The 22,338-nt window shown below is 36.0% G+C and overlaps 1 protein-coding gene across 2 annotated transcripts; it reads right to left on the bottom strand.

Annotated features, from left to right (window-relative positions):
• Nucleotides 1–4,561: 4,561 nt before the first annotated feature.
• Nucleotides 4,562–9,614, bottom strand: LOC114324109 (NAC domain-containing protein 7). 2 transcript variants are annotated; one of them, XM_028271837.2, is made up of 5 exons: nt 9,369–9,614; nt 8,937–9,170; nt 7,143–7,324; nt 6,540–6,811; nt 4,562–5,714 (listed from the first exon to the last, which is right to left on the bottom strand). In XM_028271837.2, exons 3-5 carry the CDS (start codon nt 7,300–7,302, stop codon nt 5,103–5,105), a joined length of 1,044 nt encoding a protein of 347 aa, XP_028127638.1. In that variant the 5' UTR covers nt 7,303–7,324; nt 8,937–9,170; nt 9,369–9,614; the 3' UTR covers nt 4,562–5,102. The 2 variants fall into 2 exon arrangements, with proteins under 2 accessions (XP_028127638.1, XP_082752116.1); XM_082895990.1 differs by lacking the exon at nt 9,369–9,614 and having other exon boundaries at nt 8,937–9,355.
• Between the last annotated feature and the right edge of the window lie 12,724 nt (nt 9,615–22,338).

The raw sequence follows: 22,338 nt of genomic DNA on the forward strand, positions 1-22,338 counted from the left end.
TGCTGCACACTCTTCTCGCGCCTCTGTACGACACTCTAGCGTACCCTTGCACTGTTGCACGTCTGCAATTGTACTTCTGCGCTTAGTATGCTCCTCTGCAACTATTGTTCTACATGTCCACATACCATTAGTACCTTCTCGTATACAGTAGCTCCAACAGCCACAGTATTTCCCTGAGCCTGTACTGGTTGCCAAATCATCTATCCGTCGATGAATGGTCTTCTCTTTTGATTGAACCAGATCCTCCGATCACCTCAACAACCAGGAAAGTTCCCAGGAAAGACTGGTGGGGTCACAACCGGTCCCACTTAAGAACCAGTCTCCTTAGACAGTGTCTTTTTGACAGAACTTTCCTAGACCTTTGATCTTGAGATAATCATGTCTGCAATCCTCTGATCGCCCCTGACCAATCCTGATCTCCCTCGATCTGCCATTTGCTCAAGCCTGATCTCCTCTGGTCTTCAATGATCTATCTCAATCTGTATCTGGTTGTCCAATCTGGTCAGAATCTGCCCATTCTAACCTCGTCAGTGAATCCGCAGCGTTCCACAATATCCGGCAACCTTCCTTCGAGTATTGAAGATGACAAACTTCCATGTTTTGACAATCTTTCCAAACCGTTCAGAATTTCACTATTCTGACCTCGCGGTTGCGTCCGGAGCGGTCCGTTTAGCTAGGACCAACCTTCGCTGCACTTCCAGGGACCTCACTGAAAACTTTCCCCGAAAACTGGGCCACACCACAATTTTCTGAAAATTCTGGGCCAAATTGTAATTTTCAGAAGTTCAAGGAATATTCCGTGTACCAACGAAATATTCCATCCACTGTCTCTAACGCCGTCTGTCACTCTAATCTGCCTTCTTTTTACAGAAACTCCGTCTCCAAAATCTGACCGTACCGATGTGTCCGGAATACTCCAAATAGTCGGAAACCACTATTGGATCACCAAAAACGGATTCCAAATGGCTTCGATCTAGCCAAAACATTTTGTACGCCTCAGATCTGCGGCTGCACCGTAGCCGCGAAGCACTGGATCCTTCCTCCTGCCTCTGGTTGACTGGTCAACACCACGCTGACGTGGCAGACACGTGGCTGCCACGTGGATGACACGTGGCGGAGATTATGACACGTCGCTGCTGACGTGGGTCCACGTGGCGTGCGCGTGGGCCTGGCGCGTGTCACGGACGCGCGTCTGCTCAGTCACCGTCTTCCTCTCGCCGCGCGTGTGGCGCGTGCCTGCGACTTGGCCGACGCGCCGACTGCCTTCATGGCGCGTGAAGGCGCGTGCCGAGACTGGTTGTCACGCGCCTTCTTCAGGAGGCGCGTGGAGGCGCGTGCCAACTCCTCTGGGTGTCTGCTTTATATGGTTGGACTCCTCTTCTCGAGCCCTTGCTCCTGGTATGCTCAAAACCTGATTTCGAGCAACTTGATTTCTGGGCAGTTTCGAACACCACGCTGTTTTTGTTCCGAAACGCCACCGACGAGGCTCTGATACCACTTGTTGGGATCTGGGATCCCGCCCAAGACCTTATAGAAATCATTGCAAGCAGAAAAACACACCCACACACAAGGAGACACAATATTTTACGTGGTTCGGCCCAATGCCTACGTCCACGGGAGAGTAACCGGTTATCACTATACCAATGAGGAGATTACAGAAAGATTACAATAGAGGAGGAGCTCACACTCTCCTCACTCAGCCACTCACCCGTCTCCCTCGCTCACACCGAGGGAGACGGTATCTCCGCCTCACATCTCTCACTCTCTTTGTTGTCTCACGGTTTGCTCACCCTCTTACTTACTCACGTTTTGGCCTCTCCTCTCACCCTCCATTTATACACATTGGAGTAGGTGGGAGTGCCTTTGGGTAGCCTCCATGCTTGACTTCGGCAGCCTCCTTCTTTGACATGGTTGGTAGCCTACTTCCTTGTTGACCAACCAAGGTGTGTTCACAAGACAATTTCCCCTTCACATGGGGTGAATTCAACACCAAATGCTTGATGACAACTAGAGCTAGTTTGTCATAGTTCATATGCAAATTATTATTCACAGGACCTTAAAAATATCCCCCTTTCCTCAAAAAATTAATCTTGTTTGTTCAGTTGCTAACTAATGGCTTCATTGTAACTTTTCACCTTAATGGTTTGTTTGGTCATGTTTATCAATATTTCTCTTTTGGACAGCACTAATCATATGGTCTTCCTTTTAACTTTTGCTCAACAATTTCTTAGAGACAGTCCATCTGCAGCTCTGCTCCTACTTTAATTGGACCCCTTGCTAGTGAATGCGAGGACTGGTCCCCTGGATTAGTCAGTCTTTGGTCTGTACACACACACACACACAAAAAAAAAAAAAAAAATCTGTTTATACCTTTCACTTGGTGTATGTGCATCGGGGTATGTGTATGTTTGCATGCTGATAGTTTTGTATTAAAGGAAGTGAAAGAATGGTGCACACTAAAATGTTTTCTTTCAGAACTTTTATGGCAAGAAAGGATTAAGTGTAATGAGTATCGTTATAATATCAGAATTTAAGGGCATTTTTTGGTTGTATTTTCATTTTTGTTTTTCATGTTTTCAGAAGTTAAAACGGTGGTGTTTGGTGTAACTGTTAAAACAGATTATAGATTATAGCTTAACAGATTATAGATTATGACTTTAATCAGAAGCGGTTAATCTGTTTGGTATAGCTGTTGGATTATAGATTTAAGTTGCTGAGTAGTGTTTGTTAAATAAGCTGTGAAGTAACTTTTTCAATTAATTTTTATTTTTTATTATTCACTATTTGTCTACATTTTTCATAAAAAATAATAATAATATTTAATAGTCCATTTAAGTCTTTTTCTATTTTTAAAAAAATAAAAAATAAAAAAATCTAAGAGTATAACGGTGAATTAACATGTCCACAGCAGAAGCTGATAATCAGAAGCAAGGGGTGAGCAGCTTCTCAGAATCAGCTTTTTTGACTTAAAATAAGTTGTTAGAATCAGAAGCTGTTTGAAATAAGTTTAGCCAAACAGTCCAAAATAACTTTTTAAAAGCCAGAAGCCATAAGTTGGCTTAAAAAAGCTGCACCAAACACCCCCAACAGAGAAAACTTTTAAAAACACTCATCATTGTTATATTTGTATGCCAAACAAGTTTTATTTGTTTTTCGGACAATGAAACAGATTACAAAAAAATTGGTAAACTATTTGCAAAAACTATTTTTGGGAAAAGGTTTTTGAAAACAAAACACTTTCTTTTTTTGAAATTTTAAATATGTTCTGCACAAAAATGAAAATCATATGAAAAGTGAGAGGGTAATTTTTGGGAAAATTGGGCCGAACTTCGAGTTTGGTTTTGAGGCCCAAAACGCAGTGGACTAGGTAAAAAGGCCGTACAAATCTACTTCGGCCCAAGGAGGCAAAATTACTCCGGCTCAAGAAGAGATCGTTACTTCAGCCCAAGGAAGAGTAAAATTACTCCGGTCTGGAGGCAATTCGCAGTTAGGCCGGTCTCAGAGTTAGTCCGGTCGCAGTATGTTCTGAGAAGACCGGTGTCGGAATTAGTCCGGTCGTGACTTACATTGGTTAGGTCGGTCCGAACTTGTTACCTGGAAGTTTGATCTAAGCGCATCAAGGTCGAACAGGGCAGCCGAAGTAAAGAGTTGGAGGAGAAGACCGAGCTAAGGATAGTTCGGCCTTCTGTGACTCGGTATAGCCAAGTTTACTTCGGTCTTCAGGAAGTTCGGCCGTAAAGAAAACCATCCCACTTGGTTTGAGCAGTGGGGGAGGGTGTAAAAGGATAAGCATTATCCTTAAGAGATTGAATCCTAGGAGGACTCTGTATGGAGAAATACAAGTCCTACTAGGATTGTGCCATATGAAACTTATAAAAGCTCACAAGCATCACCTTGGAGGAGGTAATTGAACACAATTTTTCTGAGAACTTAGAGCTTTGTCTATTTGTCAAGTTTTCTGACTTAGGCATCGGAGAGGTTTCCGGCACACACCCGCCGGCTAGCTCACGTTTGTGTTTTCAGGTGACAAAGCGACGTCGTACGGAGGAGCGTGGACTTGGTCAACAGGATTATACGAGGAGAATTATTTCCTCCCCGTACAAAAAGAATTGGAGTTTTCGAACTTTTTATGGTTTTTGTTTTTGATAACGCGAAATAAAAACAAAAAATTTAAAATTGATACCACCTTATACTTTCATCTATGCATGAGAATTCATATTGCTGTTTGGCAATGCAGAATTATTTCAACTAAGTATTACCATTCAACCAGATTATATATGTATATATATATTTCATTTCAAATCACAGATACTTCTTTTAAGGTTTTCACTTGATAGATATAGAACAACAAAATTTAATCCAAAATACAGTGCAGAGAACTTAAATTTCTCAACCCTTCAAATTTCAAGCATAAAAACATACAAAAAATTTATACTCAAAAATGTCGCCATCACATTATTCTAATGAAAAATTCAATATAAAAATTTTGTTAAAAAAATGAGGAAATTTGTACTTAAGGAGAGCGAATTGTAAGATTTAAAGTAAATAATAAGTAACAAAATAATAAATAAACAAGAAGAAATTGTTATGAATGCTATGTTCGAGTACAAAATATAGTCTAAATAGAGAGGGTTCTACGACAACAAACCCTTCCAATATCATATTAAACTGCAATATAAGAAAATACATCCAACACTCACTGCGAGTCAATCCCATGGCACTCGGCCACACATTCCACCTAAGTATAATCATTTATTTGTATTAGGCATCTCTGGTTTAAGTAACCGCCTTAGTATTTAGTAAATCAAACCAATTTAGTTTTATTATGTACAACAAAGCTTGATCAAGACTTCTTTTAGGTTGTGTTCAGTTGGAAGATTTGAAGATGAATCTGGAAAGGAAAAGAAAAAAGAAAAATGTGTGTGAAATTAAGTGAAATATAAGTATATTTTATTTATATTTCACCTACCTTTTCCATTTCCTTTTTCAATCTCTCATCAAATCTCCCAACTAAATGCAACCTTAATTTTCTTTAGACCCGTTTCCCTATCATTAGTAATTTAGTATAGATATATGTCTCTAGATATTATAAGATTTTCTTTTCACTTCCACAGATCAATTGGGCAAGTAGGGTTGGATATTGATGCATACTCCGAATTGATATCTTGCCTCTTGGAATCATTGAGCAGCATGTTCATGTGTTCTTCACCCACTTGAAACGAAGCCGAGTTTGAGTAGTTGTTGTTATTTTCCTTAGATGCATCCTCTTGGCTGAGCTGAGACGCGACAAATTTATCAAGGACTCGCCAATCAGTCAATTGATCCACTGCTTGGATGTTTGGCTGATTGCTTTGGAGAAAAGTTTCATCTTGTGTGAGTGTTGAGGACTGCAAAGTGCTTCCATTGTTATTCCTATCAAGTCCATAGGGTGCCACTGAGTTGCAGCTTTCGCTGGGCTGTGCAAGTTTTGGGCTTTCTAATTGAGGGAGCTGGAGGAATGGGTCATGAGGCATGTTGTACTGCAATTGAAGCTCTTGCTTGAGGGAATAGTGATGGTGGTATGAATTATAAGGCTGAGATATCCGCCTTGGTGAGTCAAAATCTGGCATGAATGAGACTTGGTCTTCGTACCAACATGGCGAATCATGCTCGCCCATTCTGCGCACTGTGGGCATTCGCTTTTTGAACACCCTGCAGACAACCCATCCTTCTTCCTGATAGAATTAATTGTAGAAATATAATCAAGCATAAGTTCTCATTAAAACAAGTGTTTTACTTAATCATGCTAATACTTTCAATGCGGAAATATAGAATTAGTTCGTGTATGACTAGCAAGATGCAAAAATATAGAATTTGATCTTTGATTATTATCAATAAAGTTTCTTCTTTTTGCTGATTAAAAGAAAAAAAAAAAAAAAAAAAAAAAGATGCAAAAATGTAGAATGAAAAGCACTAGTAGATAAATTTCACAGTATTAATCAAGGTTTTAAATATCAGTTGCTAAGTAATTGATTTTGGATTTCTAATACTATATTGATTGATACTATATAATATTAGCCAATACATGACTATGTTATCGACACCAATATCCCCATAATGTTAATTAAAACTTGTAACTCAAACAATTAACACAAGAAGTACGGTTAAAAATTCACCCCAAGTCATTGAACTTTTCTTTATTTCTACACTTTATTTTCCCTTTGCCTCTATTTGGATAAAAAAGCAATGCACCTTGTGTTAATTTTTCAAATATTTACCACATTATCTCTTCTTCTTTTTTTCCCCTATGTTTATGTCAATCCTTTTAAATATAAAATTTCAATTTTTACAATTTTTAGATGTCCTCCAAGGCCCTAATTATCAAAAGAGCTCTATAGGTGAATTTTTTTGACAATTCATAAATGCCTCCTCAAATTGTAATAGTATAAACAGTAACATTGGAGAAATACAATTGAGCACAAGAAAGATTTTATTCTAATAATTGTCCAAGAAATATATTAAAGAAATTATATATAGATATATATAGTTTAGTTACTTGCCTGAGGAGTCCCATTTTCATTTGTTTCTAGCCTATACTCGTGCATTATCCAATCTGACTTTTGTCCATTTGGTGCTCGACCTTTATAAAACACCAAGGTCTTTCTCATGCCAATCAAACTATGCTTCACATAGATAGCCTTGTCTCTACCAGTAGCCTTCCAAAATCCTGCTTTTGTAGCTCTATTAGTGCGAGTTCCTGTTGGATATTTCTTGTCTTTATGGCTAAAGAAATACCATTCATTCTGCTCTTCAGTTCCAATCTTGCACAGTTCTGTTCATATTTAATTAGGAAACAAAGGGAAAATGCAATTCAAAAAATGTAGTACATGTTACATGAGAGACACATGCAAAATATATATTTTTGTATATTTATTATGTTTCATTTATAAGGATAATGGATATTTAATTCAAAAATAATAATAAAATGTAATGTAATATTAATTTTTAAAATCTAAATGAGGAGAAATGTCCATACTTACGAGATGATAAGGTATATCTTGGGAACGTTTAAGAAATAATTTGCATGTGCTTGTGTGCACATACACATATGAGCTCTTGTGTGTGTGGATTTGGTGGTGAAAGATTAGAAGAATAAATGCTACCTTGTAGGTCCCATGGTTCAATTTTGTAAAGATCAACATCTTTAATGACATCAAGATCAATTCTTGTCGAAGCAATTTTTTTTCTAAGGTAGTAATCAACAAGTTCTTCATCTGTGGGGTGGAATCTAAAACCTGGAGGAACATGTGAAAAAGTATTCATATTCTTCCGTGCGATTAACAACCTGCATTTGCAATTGCATGCAATATCAGCTGTTTGAACTACAGGGTATATGCATTATATTTTTTTTTTGATCCGTGGGTATATACATTATATAATGACATGAAAGACCAATTTTCTTGGTTTGTACATTGAGTTTTGATTTAAAGATATTACAAACCTCATTTATGGCAAATAATGTTTTTAAGTTGCAATATTTCAGGAAAACAATATATGCTACATTTTATTGATGATACCCATATTGTGAAATTAAGAAAACTTCCATACAATAGTGATACTGCTCATGCATGGAATTAAGAGAATGAATGCAAAAAATATGTTTCTATAACAACATTAAACAATGTTAAGACTTATTTACGAGCTAGAGCTGTCTTCTTGTATGTTATGAATTATGCATGCCAGTCATAAATCCAGTAAATATAAGCATTGTGATCATAAGCTTTCAATCTAGAATCTTTTAAACAAATGCATAAGCTTTTCAAGCATATATTGTAAAGCTGGGAAAATTTCATTTTTGTTCAACATTTGATGAATCAGTAGATTTTGGAGAGAAAAAAAGAAAAAAACTCAAGACAAATTAAAGTAAGAATATAACGAAATAATAAGCACCAATTCATTGCTTTACAGTTTAGACATAACAAAATATAACTTTTACAGATTCATTTTGTAATCCTTATGTGAAACTAGGCTAAACCTCTGGATCTAGATAGAACTACTCAAGCATGCTGAATTTGCTTGAGGCATGGAATGTGAAAGGATAAAAGTTAACATTATAAGTGAAAAGGTATTACTCCACTCATAAAAGTGAATTGCTAATTAAGAGTGTGTAATCAAAATTCAATACCTTTACTTTTCGAAATTCGAAGAGAACTCATATACAAGAAAACAAATAAAGAAATGTGAAAATCATGGCACATCATACATTAAACCATATCTTCAGAAGCTCTTGACGCTGATCCATTGACATCTTAATTACATACATATACTATATCAGCAAATCAACCATAATGAAGAACAAGGGTCTATTACTTAGATTGCTTCAATCATATGCAATTAGTCTCTACTCTTTATGACCTTAAATTGCTGAAACCAAACAATCTTATCTCCTTGTTGCTACTATCCCTCATCCTTAGAATTGTAATTTTTCTTTTTTTTTTTTCTAAATAAAATATGAAATCCATTATCATAGAATGGGTGAGATCTTTTTAAAAGAATCTCAAATTAGGAGGAAGTAATATATATGTATGTATGTATGTATGTATGTATTAAGAAAAATATAGAGAATTGAGAATCTATTTCAAAAACAAAATTAGAGAGAAAAAAAGATACTTGAAATGGGGAGAAGCAAAAGAACCATCTTGAACTATGAATTGTTAGATGGCATAAATAGATATATGAATCATAAATTCAACAAAATGCAGAATAAAACACTCAGGTCATTAGTCATTTAATGATCAGTCTGTAAAAAATTAACCATCCACAAATATTCTTATAGAAAATAATATACCATAAAATATCCCTTCAAAGCCTGATGCTAATTTAACCATACCAACTCACAAAAGAAGAACAAGAATAGGAAAGAAAGAAAGAAAGAAAGAAGAAGAAGAAGATAGAACCTTTGATAATCCTCTACAGTAGACCCTATCCAAGTGAAACTTCTTGATCAGATCTGATTCGTCACAACCTTGTTTTCACCAATCAGTGAAGAGACAAAGACTCCTTTGAGACCCTTTCTTCTGTCAATCTCTATCAAACTTTTAAGCCCACTGAAGCAGACAAAAAAAGATTGTTGGAAGATAAAAGTTCTCCTCGGGAATTGAACTGTGTTTAAATTCTGAGAAAAAACAGTCCTGTGGTTGTCAACAAAGAAAGATCAGATCCCAAGAAAAGAAAATGAATGGAAAAAATGGAGAAGAGACAAGGTTAAATAAGAAGCAAAGAAGAATCATCAATAAGCCTATACGTAACACACACATGACCTAATTATCTCGTTTTGTCACTCTCTCTCTCTCTCTCTCTCTCTACATATATATATATATATATATCACCTTATCTTTTGAGTGGGAGGGGAGCTGGATTGCTGCAAAAGCTTAGCGGGAAAAAAGGGCGGCGGAAAATGGTGGCGGTGAACTCCACCACCTCCCACCAGCAACTGATTGAGACCTTTTTTAATCTTCTTCTTCCTCCTCTCCTCTTCCTCTCAGAGGCTGCCGGAGAGAGAGAGAGAGTGAGTGAGTGAGTGAGTGTGCGTGCGTTTAGGGAGAGAGAAACAAAATGGTGAACATCAGAAATCTGACGGCATGGATCACTTGGACCATTTTAAAAACCCCAACCCCGACAAAAAGAATGTTTTATTTTTGGATGACACATTATAAAAAAAAAATTTTAAAAAATCATTTTCATGATAAGTAATTCTCTTGTATGCATTGTATAAATTCATTCATGTGTTTGGTATAATTTTTTTCTATGTATCATAGTTGTATGAAAAAGATTTCTCACTTGTATCGCAATTATTTTATGACTGTTTTATGTATTTGTAATTTAATTTTAATTTTATTTACTTATATATATATATATATATATGTATATATAATTTGGATGATATATAATTAAATACAGTGGATTACAATGTTTTAGACAAGATACAAATTAAAAATAAACTCGCAGGCAGGCCTACTGAGCATGATGTTTTCTTTCTTAGGTGTGGTGTGTTATACACAACTGATAACCTTTTAGTCTATTAGTCTGGTTAATGAATACCTTCAAAATTAATTAATAAAAATTAAGATAGTCACGCATATTATAAAACGGCCAATGTTCGAACCCCAAAGGAGTTTCTCTTTATTTATTTATTTATTTTTAAATTTTTTTTTTTAAAAAAAAAAAAGTACAAAAAGGATAAGCGAAAGCATTTTTAAGGTTGGTGCGGGTACTTAAGGGTGATTAAATATTAGTTGAAGTCCTCACCAGCAATCTCACGCGGCCTCTGGTTGGTTGGTCTGCAAATTTTATAATCCTTTTTATCTTACACTCTTCTCTTTACACATAAACAAATAAAAATATTTTAAGACATTCACAAGTTGTGGGCCTCCACAGACCGACTCAATGAAATACGACAAAGACACCTCTCCAAATACAAACTTTCTTTTCTTTTATTTTTAAAAATAGAAAAATTTAGCTATAAATTCTTTCTACCTTTCTTTCATTATTAAAAGAATTAAGAAAAAAATTATACTTTCTAAGCTCCTTTATAATTATAAAGTCTTGCATAAATGACAAAATTTATTATTTAAATATTTTATATGACTATTATACCCTCAGCTTCTGTATATATAATCAGTTTCGTCATCAACTGTATCATAATCACCATAGTCGTGTCTTCGAAGCTTCAGCAGAAGGTCGACGGCACCATAGTCGCGTCTTCCAAGTTTCAGCAGATCAAATTCATTGAAACAATAACACTAACAGATCATCAGAATCAATCAGATAAAGAATATAACAGTTTCGATTACCAGAAATAGTTCAACATTTAAGGACCTAATCCTTATCTTCCAAGCAATTGTAAGGCAACAGATCACAAGAAGTATCGCGTTTTCTTCTTCATTTGACGAGATAACTTCCTGGATCTCTTTTGGCTTCGCTACGTGATACAAATGAAATTCGTAAAAAACGTAAGAGACGTGATCCATAAGTTTTCGTTGTAATATTATATAATATTTTCCTCCATTTTCTCAGCACACAAACGGAATCGATCTATAATATTTGTGTGTATGAGTGTTGTAATGTTATATATATATATATATATATATATATTTGAGTGTATGAGTGTTGTTGAACACATGTATTCTTTTCATTGAGATTTGTGATTGTTGATCGAGTTTTAGAAGTTTTTCTTCTCAATTAGATATGTTGATTTGTTGATTAATTTATTTTGTTTTTGTTTGTTTGTTTTTTTATTTTTTTTATTTATTTTTGTTGTTTTTTATCTAATTTCATTTGATAGAACCAGAGTAAAATTTACTCTGTTCTATTGCTCTGTTTTTTGTTTCAGATAATGAGAGTAAAATTTTACTCTAATTCTATTGCTCTGTTTTTTGTTTGAGAGAATTAGAGTAAAATTTTATTCTGGTGTTAGAATGACAGTAAAATTTTAGTGTCAAGAGGTGGTCATTGCCAAACACTTCAACCGCCATAAACACTGCCTTCGCTTTTTTACTTTTGTACAGAGTAACATTTTACTTTTAGCTTCAAAGTCTCACAGTTTACTTATTCTTCAGAGTAAAATTTTACTTTTATACATAGTAAAATTTTACTTTTGTGTAGAGCCTAACATTTTACTAGTTTTTCAGAATAAAATTTTACTTTTATACATAGTAAAATTTTACTTTTGTGTAGAGCCTAACATTTTACTAGTTTTTCAGAATAAAATTTTACTTTTATACAGAGTAAAATTTTACTTTTAGTTTCAGAGTCTCACAGTTTACTCGTTTTTCACAGAAAAAATTTTACTTTTATACAGAGTAAAATTTTACTTTTGCGTAGAGTCTAATATTTTACTAGTTTTTCATAGTAAAATTTTACTTTTATACAGAGTAAAATTTTACTTTTAGCTTTAGAGTCTCACAGTTTACTCGTTTTTTCAGAGTAAAATTTTACTTTTATACAAAGTAAAATTTTACTTTTGTGTAAAGTCTAACATTTTACTAGTTTTTCATAGTAAAATTTTATTTTTATACAGAGTAAAATTTTACTTTTAGTTTCAGAGTGTAACATTTTACTCTTATTCAGAGTAAAATTTTACTTTTATACAGAGTAAAATTTTACTCTGAAATACACAGTGAAAATGGCTTAATAGGAGAGCTGATAAATATGAGGGTAATATAATAAAAGAAACAAGTTTTAAAATATTAGGGGGTTTTGAAAGTACTTATATAATTCTTGTCCTTTTGAAAAACAAATTAGATAGTGAGGGGGCTATCACCAAATCCCCCTTAAAAAAATTACACTTTATCTTTTATCTTTTAGTCATTTTATTATTTTGGACTTTTAAATTTGTTTTTTTATTTTTATGTTTCAAGTTTTTTTTATTTACTCCTAAAGTTAATTTTTGTTTCAAATTAAATAAAAAATTATTATGTTAATTAGCACATAATATAAAAATATATTATTATATTAAAATTTAAGTTTGTGTAAAATGTATGAATTATACATAGGCCACGTTTGAGAACAGATTATTATAGTAATTTTTTGGCTAAAATATGAGGTAAAAATATTAGTAAATGTGGAATGAATTTTTAATTTTTTATGAAAAGATGTACAAAAAATAGAGAGAAAAAAAAAATTCTTGACTTTTTGATATACGTTATAGGTTTTTTAATTTTTTTATTAACTTTTTTACTTTTAGGCTAAAACATATGTATCCAAACAAAGCCATAATAAAATATTTTTATATAACATGGCTATTAATGTGTAATTTTTTGTCTAATCTTTAAAAAGGTTATTTTAAAATAAATTTTAAAAAACTTATAATATAAAAAGTCAAAATTAAAAATTAAAAATTAAAAAAAAAAAAAAACTAAAAGGGTCAAAAGTGAAAAAATAATCAACATCTTGTTTGGAATGATCTAAATAAGTACATTTTTTTACTTTTTATGAAATATAGGTTGGGTATAAGTAAGGATGGCAATTTGAACCTGGGCCGACGGGGACCCGATCCCCCGAACCCGATTAGAACGGGTTTTCCCCGAAAATTACCCCCATAAGGCCGGGGATGGTATTGAAAATTAAATCCCCCACAGTTTTCGGGCTGGGAACGGGGATAGGTTTCCCCGGCCCCGGCCCCTGCCCTTGCCCAGATAATGTCACGACCCGAACCCGCCCCTATGGGTTAAGGACATAATCGGCCAGTAATCAAGGGATTACCTACGGCCTCAAACCAAACAAGACGTATCTCATCAGAGTAAAAGGGCCAAACGAAAGCAAATTTAAAACTTTTGTCCATAGAGCTTTGCTTACATGGCACATCATAACAATCCATATATATATACCTGTTAATAACTCACATCAAAGGGATAATAACACAAAGTTCTATACATACACAAGATCATTCAAGTCTAAGTCAGTTAAACCCAAGAGTTATATACAAAGGTAATCCGATATTTTCGCCAACATAACAAAACTATATTAATAGAACAAAAGGGGCAAAGACAAGTCTCGTGCTTGAGACGTTTGGGCTGACTCTCCAAAACCTTGACTGTTTCTCACATATTTCACCGAGGCTGGGTTTGGACGTCCCTTGGCTCACCTACGTAGACATGGATGAGCATAAGCGAAAGTCCAGTGAATAATATCAAATAAGGAAGATACATGAACAATCTTTGAAACAGTTACATCAGACGGCCTTGGGCCCAATTCATGTTTCTATCTAATGCATCAATCGACTAAAGTTCTAGACGTATCAAACAGCCTCGGGCCCAATTAACTCATACCCGACGGTCTTTGGCCCATCCATTCATGTCTAACGGCCTTTTGGCCCAATCGTTCGTATCCGGCGGCCTTTGGCCCAATCGTTCAGATCTGATAGCCTTCGGTCCAATCGTCTATATCCGACGGCGTTCGGCCCACTCGTTCATACCAATCTACCATTCATGTCAGACGGCCTTTGGCCCAATCATTCATATGTCAGACTATCATTCGTGTCAAACTATCATTCATGTTAGACGGCATTTGGCCCAGTCATTCATATGTTAGACTATCATTTGTATCAGACTATCATTCATGTCAAACGGCTTTTGGCCCAGTCAATTGTATCCAACGACCTTTGGCACAATCATATAGCATAACAAATATTTGTCCTCAATTCAATATAACAAACTTACAAGACTTATATGAAAGTAAGCAATTGGACAATTAACATACTTCAGATATTTTTATTAAGATATTACTCATAGTGATCTGCCGGTGGATTTGCCTTCGTGCTTGACCCTACACATTTCATGAAAATAATGGGTCACAAACGATTCATTCCATTCTTAATTCATATATTCCTCTTAGGCTTCGTTCTTATCCTTTTAACTCATTTACAATGTTTAATGCATGCCTGAGAGTGCTCAGAAATGAAAGAGAGCGGAAAATGAAACACAGAACACGTTTATAAAATTTTTGAAATAGGGGTCCCCGCTCGAGCGTGGGTTCCGCCGCTCGAGCGGACCCTCATGGTCTGCAAAAGTATTGGTTACCTCATTTTTACGCTCGAGCGTGAATTCGAACGCTCGAGCTGAAGGTCACACTACATGGCTCCCCGCTCGAGCGTGAATCTCCCCGCTCGAGCGGACATCCATGTCTGCAAAAAGTTATGGGAGCTAACATTTCCCGCTTGAGCGGCGCTTTCCCCGCTCGAGCGGATATGCAAAATTCTGGGTTTTCCAGAATTGTTCTTGACGCTCAATTTCAACATTCAAAGGTTCCAAAGCTTGAATCAAGGTATCAAAAACATGGGAAGTGGTCACATAACATGAGAGCATAGGAGATTCGAGACCAATCATGTAAAACCAAGATCAAATTCCCAAATTAGTGAACATTTTTCTTGTTATGATCAAAGCCTATGCATTCAAACTTCATATTCCCATTAATCAAGCATGCATGTAAGTTTTGGCTTCCAATTCTATTCTAAATGGTACAAATAAGGCTTATGATCATGGAACTTACGAAAATCATGCATGCATCTGAGATTTAGTGCCCAATCTTTTTGGTTCAACATGATTCATGCTTGAATATACAAAATTATAGCAATTATGCATATGCATGTTTATACAAGCTCCCAATTCAACAAATTTAATTCAAGTCATGCTCTTGATCACAAACAAACCTTGAACTCATAAAATTACAAATTCAAACTTATGAATTCATAACCATTTACTCACCTAGAGGCTCAAATCTTCTAAATTATGGTTAATTCTTGAGCGAAGCTTCAAGATCACCAAGTTCCCTAGTCAAATCTCTATCTTGAGCTCCATTTCTCTCTAAATTTGGCCCTCTCTCTCTCTAGAGTACAATTTTCAGATGTTGAGCTCCAAACAAAGTGGTGAGTTCAAGAGTATATGGCCTATTTATATATACCTCTAATCAAATTCCATTAGCACTAATTAGTTGGGCATTATTAAATTAATTTAATATGATCCGAATCAATTTTCAATTAAATTTCACCGCAAGCTCTAAAAATTACACCAATCACAATGGCGTAGTCAATTTCAGTTTTTGTGACCGATAGGGCCTTCAATTTTCAGTCTATAACAGTAAGTTGAACAGATATTCCTACGATGAACAGATAGAAATTCAAAACCACACATATTCATATAAATGGCACTCAAAATCATATCAAACACATAATCACAATCACAATTAAGATTAATTAGCATAACACGGAGTAGGGTTATCACAGATAATCCCCGAATAATTCCCCTAAGATTCCCTGAATATTCCTTATATATATAATATATATGTTTATGTTTACGGTTGAGTTGTCTGCCTCTCTCTCTCTCACTCACTCACTCACACTCAGCTCTCAGCCTCTCTCACTCTCTCTCTCTCTTTGTTGTAGTTGTTCCTCATGACGTCAGCGTTGGCCGTGGTGGCGACCTCTTTACTGTCCTCTCCCTCCTCCCATCTCGTTGATCTCCAATCTCGCTGAACTCACCCATCTCGCCGATCTTTCCGATCTCACCGATCTCCTTCCTCAAGAACATCACGATGACACATTTCCTTTGCCGGACTCCGATGCATTTCCCTTCGCTGTCGTCAACGTCGCTGCCTTGCCGTCGACACCATCTCTCTGATTTTTCTTTTTTTGATCTATTGTGTATGATAATGCTGATGATTTTGTTGATTGTTATGTAAGTATAGACGATGTGTTATTGATGTATGATGTTATTGATCTGTTGAGTTGATCTGTTGATATTTTGTGATCTGCTTGTTGATTTATTGATCTGTATTTTTGTTTTTTTTTTTTTTTGACCGGAAATTTTCGGGGTCAGGAAAACCCGATCCTCTTTAGGGGGCGGGGACGGAGACGGGGACGAGAACAGTGGTAGATTCCCCGTCGGGGATCGGGACCGGGGACGGAGAGGTTATCACCATCGGGGATCGGAGACGGGGAGTGTGATCCTGGGCCCTGTCCCGCCCTGTTGCCATCTCTAGGTATAAGTTGGGTTTGAAGTGATATGATAAAGAGGTGATGTGAATTAAATAAGATGATATAACTTAAATAAGATAATGATTTTTTAACTTTTTTAAATTATGATAGGGCATGGCTTCTGTCCAGTCCTTAATCAAACTGGACCGTGTTGTTGGGCCCATGAAGGCCCACCACGGGTCCCGTTTTGATAATCTGAACCGTTCAATGTGTAAAACTTGTCGAGTACTGTATACTTGTAAAAAATTACGTTAATCGAATATCGATAGTTATGTGATCAAATCATTTTTGTATAAAAAAAATGGACGGTGAATAAATTAACGGTTGACAAAAATCTGTTTTGATCACATAACTATCGATATCCGATCAATATGATTTTTTACAAGTATATAGTACTCGACGAGTTCTACACATTAAACTGTTCAGATTAGCAAAACATGACTTATGGTGAACATCCACAAATGCAACAACACAGTCCAATTTAATAAAGGACTGGACAGAAGCCATCCCCATTATGATAAATAAAGGCTTAACTTGAAAATAATAAGGTAAAGCTAAAATTTAACAGCTCGGCGGAGCCGCATTGAGCGAAGAGCCATAACAATATGTGTTTATGGTGGACAGTGGGGCCCACAAGGGTATGATTTTTTTGGACACGTGGCGGCTGATGGTCCGGCATGGGCTTGGCCCTTTTGATAATTAAGGGCCCTACACAACAATTTCTTTCACTGCAGGCCGGTTTGTGCAAAGTGGGGCCCACACCGTTGCCCTTTCTCGAAGTTGGGCCCACATTTCCAAACCCACCTATTTCGTTATCACAGTAGCTGATGCATTCCCGTTCCGCCACGTGCTCTTATTATTCAATTTACAAAACCCCAGAGAGTGCTTGTGTGTGCGTGCCGATAAGTTAATCTAAGCCTTTACTTTTCCTATGGTTAAGCTAAGAGGGTTTTTTAATTAATTAATTATTTAAAAAATATTTATTTTTAAAATTTTAAAAATAAATATTAAATGTAGCAGTGATGTATAGGTGATAATATTACTAACAAATGATAAATATACTGTTGGATTGGTTGGAGGCGATTTTGGTGAGTAAGGATCCTCTAGAGTTTTTTTTCCCTAAAGTTTCCTATGCATTGTGTGATTGAGATTTAATGACAAGTCACATCAATTTTTTAACATTAAATCTCAACCACACAATACGCCACTTTAGGAAACTTTAAAAAAAAAAACACTCTAGAGGATCCTTGGTGGATTTTGGTTACTTAATTTTATTTATAATTTTTTTATTGACTGGTGATATTATTTTAATTGTTACACTTAATATTTACTTTTAGTTTGTATTTGAATTCAAAGAATTGAATCCTATTGAGTATGTGTACTTTGACAAACATATCGTACCCATATTGGATACTTACTAGCTTATAATAATTCGTATGATATTTCTATATATGTACCGGATACAAGAAACACGTCCTCAAAATTTTTTTTCTTAATTTTTTGCATACTTAGTATATATCTAAGTTGTACTATATCTCAATCGAAATAATATTTTCTTCTACTACATAAATAAAATTCATTTCAATAGACTTCATTTTTTTTTTAGTTGTGTCCTTAGCATTATTTTAAAATTAAGTTATGATTTGTAAGTTATTTAATATAATAAATTTTAATTTTGGTTTATACCTTACTTTTGTCATTAAATGTTAATTGTACGTTGAATCTTAACATATTAAATCATTTAATCAAATTTTATAATATTTTAAATTAAAAACAAATATTTTTTACAAGCGTACCAAATTTTACCCATTAATTTTACTAGTACCAGTACCTGTGACAATACTCGTGCTTCAAAGATTGAGTCCCCCTTGATAACTTGATTTTTAAAGTAAAAAAGCTAAAATGTTAAAACCAACTTGATTTTTAAAGTAAAAAAGCTAAAATGTTAAAACCAAGAGAGTTAAAAAATCACTACAAAAGAGTCAAATATATTAGTTATTTACGATTTTTCATATAATAAAAATTTCATTCTGAAACACATTGTTAAAAAAAATTTTACTCATAAAAAATTTAAAAAGTTGAAGTGTTACTAAAAGAAGTTAAATTTTGAATGACTCCTTAATTTCCAATATCAAATATGTCAACATACTTCGGTTTTTTAAAATTAGCAACTTAAATTTAAATTTGTATGAGCTCAACTTTGAATCCTTTTGTAAAAAATATTAACATAACACGGTTGTTGGCTACATATTTTGTAAAAGCCAGTTACAGTTCGACACGTGGCAGAGTAAGGGTAATAAAGGAAGGTTATTCAAGCCTTTAATCCTGATCGTACACGTGGCAATAAATATTGGTCCTCACATGATCTGAGTAACACTAGATCAATAACGGGATGCAAGATGACATATCTTCAACGGTTACTCATATTCAAATTCAAGTACAAGAGGGAAGCTCAACTGCCAGTAATGGCGTAATGGAGCTACTTGTAAGGAAGCATGATCAGCGATCATGGAGGAGCAGTTCGACGGTTCGAAGTGCAGTTCGAAGGTCATCACTGACGAGTATAAATAGCAGGGCAGCCCCCAGAAAAAAAGGACGGACTCAGATCATACAAATCAGTCATTTACTTCATATATTTTCTTTTCCAGTCTTTTACATTTCCAGTCTTTAAATACCTGTTCTTTAAATACCTGCACTTTAAATACCCGCACTGCACTTCGATTCATAGGAGTAGCTTCAAGTAGATTCAAGTAGATTGCTGTTGTAAACCTCTCTGAGGCTGAGTTCGGACCATTGTAAGTGTTCATTTTTATGAAATACTTCAATTGTTCTTCATATTACTGTTATTTCTATTAACTTCTCCTAAGTCAAGCCACCAGTAAAAGTCCTCTTCATTGAGGCTGAAAAGAACTAAAACACAATCGTCTGATAATTGGTTGGCAATCACAATTTCTGTAAGGACTGATTGATCCTTGCTGGCACGCTCACATTCACAAAAATACCCTTCGAAAAGCCAAAAAGCCAACATATATTTTTGGCACGCCCGGTGGGACCTAAATAAAAATGGCTAGAAGAAGACGACAAGGAGAAAATGAACACTTGGAAGAAGGCGTGGAAGGAGAGGTAGAAATACCAAATCCAGAGGATAATGTGGTAACACATCCTGTGGAAACTCCTATATTGTCAGAACCTATGGTCGAACAGACCAGTACTTCTGGACAAGAACCATATGTTCATATTACTGGACGAAACCAAGGAATTGGACCATCCACTGTGCCATTTACTCAACCAACAAATCCATGGGATGGTTTAGTAGATGCCATGGGACAACAATTAATGAACACAATGGAAAGGTGGGCAACATCCTTTTTGGATCGAATGAATAACCACCAACCAACAAACACAAGACACACGGAGGAAGTTGTAAATGTCCCCTAACAAAGATTAGCTAGAGAGAAACAGCCTATGCAAGTTAATAGACATTCTAATGGTCAAACTAGTACCCAAAACTTTGAAAGACCATCACCTCAGTCTTGGTATGAACCCATTTCAAGGCCTATAGCAGGCCAAAATGCCTCAGTACTTAATAATGAAGCCACACAAGTTGGTGGATCTGGCCAAATACAAGAAACTGGCATAAGAATGGTTACAAATCTCATGTTCGAAGCCATACCTGGCACAATGGGGTACACTAATCCCTTATTCGAATTTACACCCGGGGGGTTGGAGGGTTTTCCTACAAATGGCAGAGACACAACACCTGTTCCAGCACTTTTTGCAGGTCCTTTTCGCAGGTCATGCTCAAAGAGGTTACCCATACCCTCAACAGCAACCTGCACCGCAAGGACAACCAGCCCCAAATTTACCACCTTATGGACCAAGAGGACCACAAGCACAAGTTTGTCCACCAAATCCTGTGTTTGCCCCTCCAGTAGTGGTTCAGCAGGCACAAAATATGGTCCCTAGAGACCAGATTGCTGATATTGTTAGGGAGATATGTGGACCAATGGCTCGGGGGGTCCAGACTCCTATATACAGAAAACCATACCCAGAATGGGTGGATAGGGTACATGAATACCCAAGGGGATTCAGGATACCAGATTTTACCCTTTTTTATGGGACTGGAAATCAATCAACGATAGAACATATTGCTAGGTTTGCTACTCAATGCGGTGAATTTACTAACCATGACTATATGAAACTGAGATTATTTCCAAATTCCCTAATAGGGGGAGCATTTGTATGGTACATCAACCTTACACCTAGCTCCATTCAAAATTGGCAACAAATAGAAGAGGCATTTCATGCCCAATTCTTCCAATCAGAGCCAGAAGTATCTATGGCAGATTTGGCTAGATTGAGTCAAAGGCCTGAAGAAAAGGCTACTCAGTTTATTGCCAGATTTAAAAGGGCTCGAAATAAATGTAGAGTCATCCTGCCAGAGCCAGAATTCGTCAGATTGGCTCAAAATGGTTTGGAATTCAGGCTTCGAAAGAAGTTTGATTCAACTGAATTCAGAGATTTGGTCGAACTGACCTATAAGGTGTCTCGATATGAAGCATTATTAGAAGAGGAACAAGATCGAAATAATGCATCATATAAGACATATTATAGAGATCCTAATTATGAAATAGATGCAGCAGAGATTGTAGGCAAAGAACCTATAATCTGTGAAGCATTAATTCATAAGGATACAACTATAGACCAGCAGTTTAAAAAGAAAGACTTTCACAGAAAATACTCTTTCGATTTAACAAAAGCAGATGACATCTTTGATCATTTGCTCGCGGCTAATTTCCTTAAGTTACCTAAAGGAGTAAAACTACCATCTCCAGATGAACTGAAAGGAAAAGTATACTGTAAATGGCATAATTCTTGGTCTCACTCGACTAAAAACTGCATTGTTTTTCGAGACAGGATCCAAGAACAGATTCGAAAAAGAAGTTTGAAGTTCTCAGCTAAAATAGAAAAAGCCATGGGAATTGACAGTGATCCCTTTCCAGAAGTTGGAGAGGCAGCAGCCAATGTCATTACATCAGACTTCCAGAACTTGTCCTTGACAGAATTGGAGGAAGTCAATGTGCAGATGCATGTTGCTAATCAAAACAACATTAAGAAGAATACTAGAAGCCCACCAGTTATTGAACATGGTTTCTCGCACCAGATGGAACGTTCTGATGAAGAATCACTAGATGATGATTCTTTAGAAGCAGCGGTGATGCAGAGAATGTACCCCAGGTGCAGACTCAGTTACAAGTGGTTGAAGGGGCTTCCAACTGATGGGAAACAATACTACAGGGATGTTCAGAGACGTCCTAAGTCAACTAATGCTTACAACAAAAGGCCGTATCCGGCTAGTGATAGGCAGAGACCACCAGTGGTTGAGCCTGTGGTGAACAGAATGCATGACAAAGGCAAGAAGCTCTTACATGAATCCAGGCCACATAACTATTATAGAATGGAGAGTAGCCATTCTAAAAGAAAACTGGAGAGAGGTTCAGTTCATGGAATCAAAGCTAGAGATTGGCCCCCTAGACCAGCTTCATGCAGGACAGAAAATGGTCACCCTTATCAAAGGTCTGAATCAGATTCAAAACATGAGGACAAAACCAAGCACTTACCTTCACGGCCAGTTTCGAAGATGGCTTCGAAGGTGGAAAAAGGCAGGTCAGCATCTGAATCAGCAAGTTCATGGGTACCTGGAGTCCCAGACTGGTTTGTAATGCAAAACAAACCTAGAGAATTGCCTGTTCGAAGAGATGTTGTGAACCAAGGCAAGATGGTCAGGCCTCCTATGGTGGCTCCGAATAACTGGGTGCTGCTTAAAC

The sequence above is a fragment of the Camellia sinensis genome, chromosome 11 (assembly GCF_055761805.1).
Source record: "Camellia sinensis isolate YWXY chromosome 11, ASM5576180v1, whole genome shotgun sequence".
NCBI classification, from domain to species: Eukaryota; Viridiplantae; Streptophyta; class Magnoliopsida; order Ericales; family Theaceae; genus Camellia; species Camellia sinensis.

Bases quoted from the DNA above. Each gene is read 5' to 3' on its own strand.
- LOC114324109 (XM_028271837.2), bottom strand. From the start codon at position 7,302: ATGAATACTTTTTCACATGTTCCTCCAGGTTTTAGATTCCACCCCACA. The intron at 6,812-7,142 runs GTAGCATTTATT...AAATATGAACAG, and splicing joins TGAACCATGGGACCTACAAG to AACTGTGCAAGATTGGAACT. The intron at 5,715-6,539 runs GCAAGTAACTAA...TAATTCTATCAG, and splicing joins ATGAAAATGGGACTCCTCAG to GAAGAAGGATGGGTTGTCTG.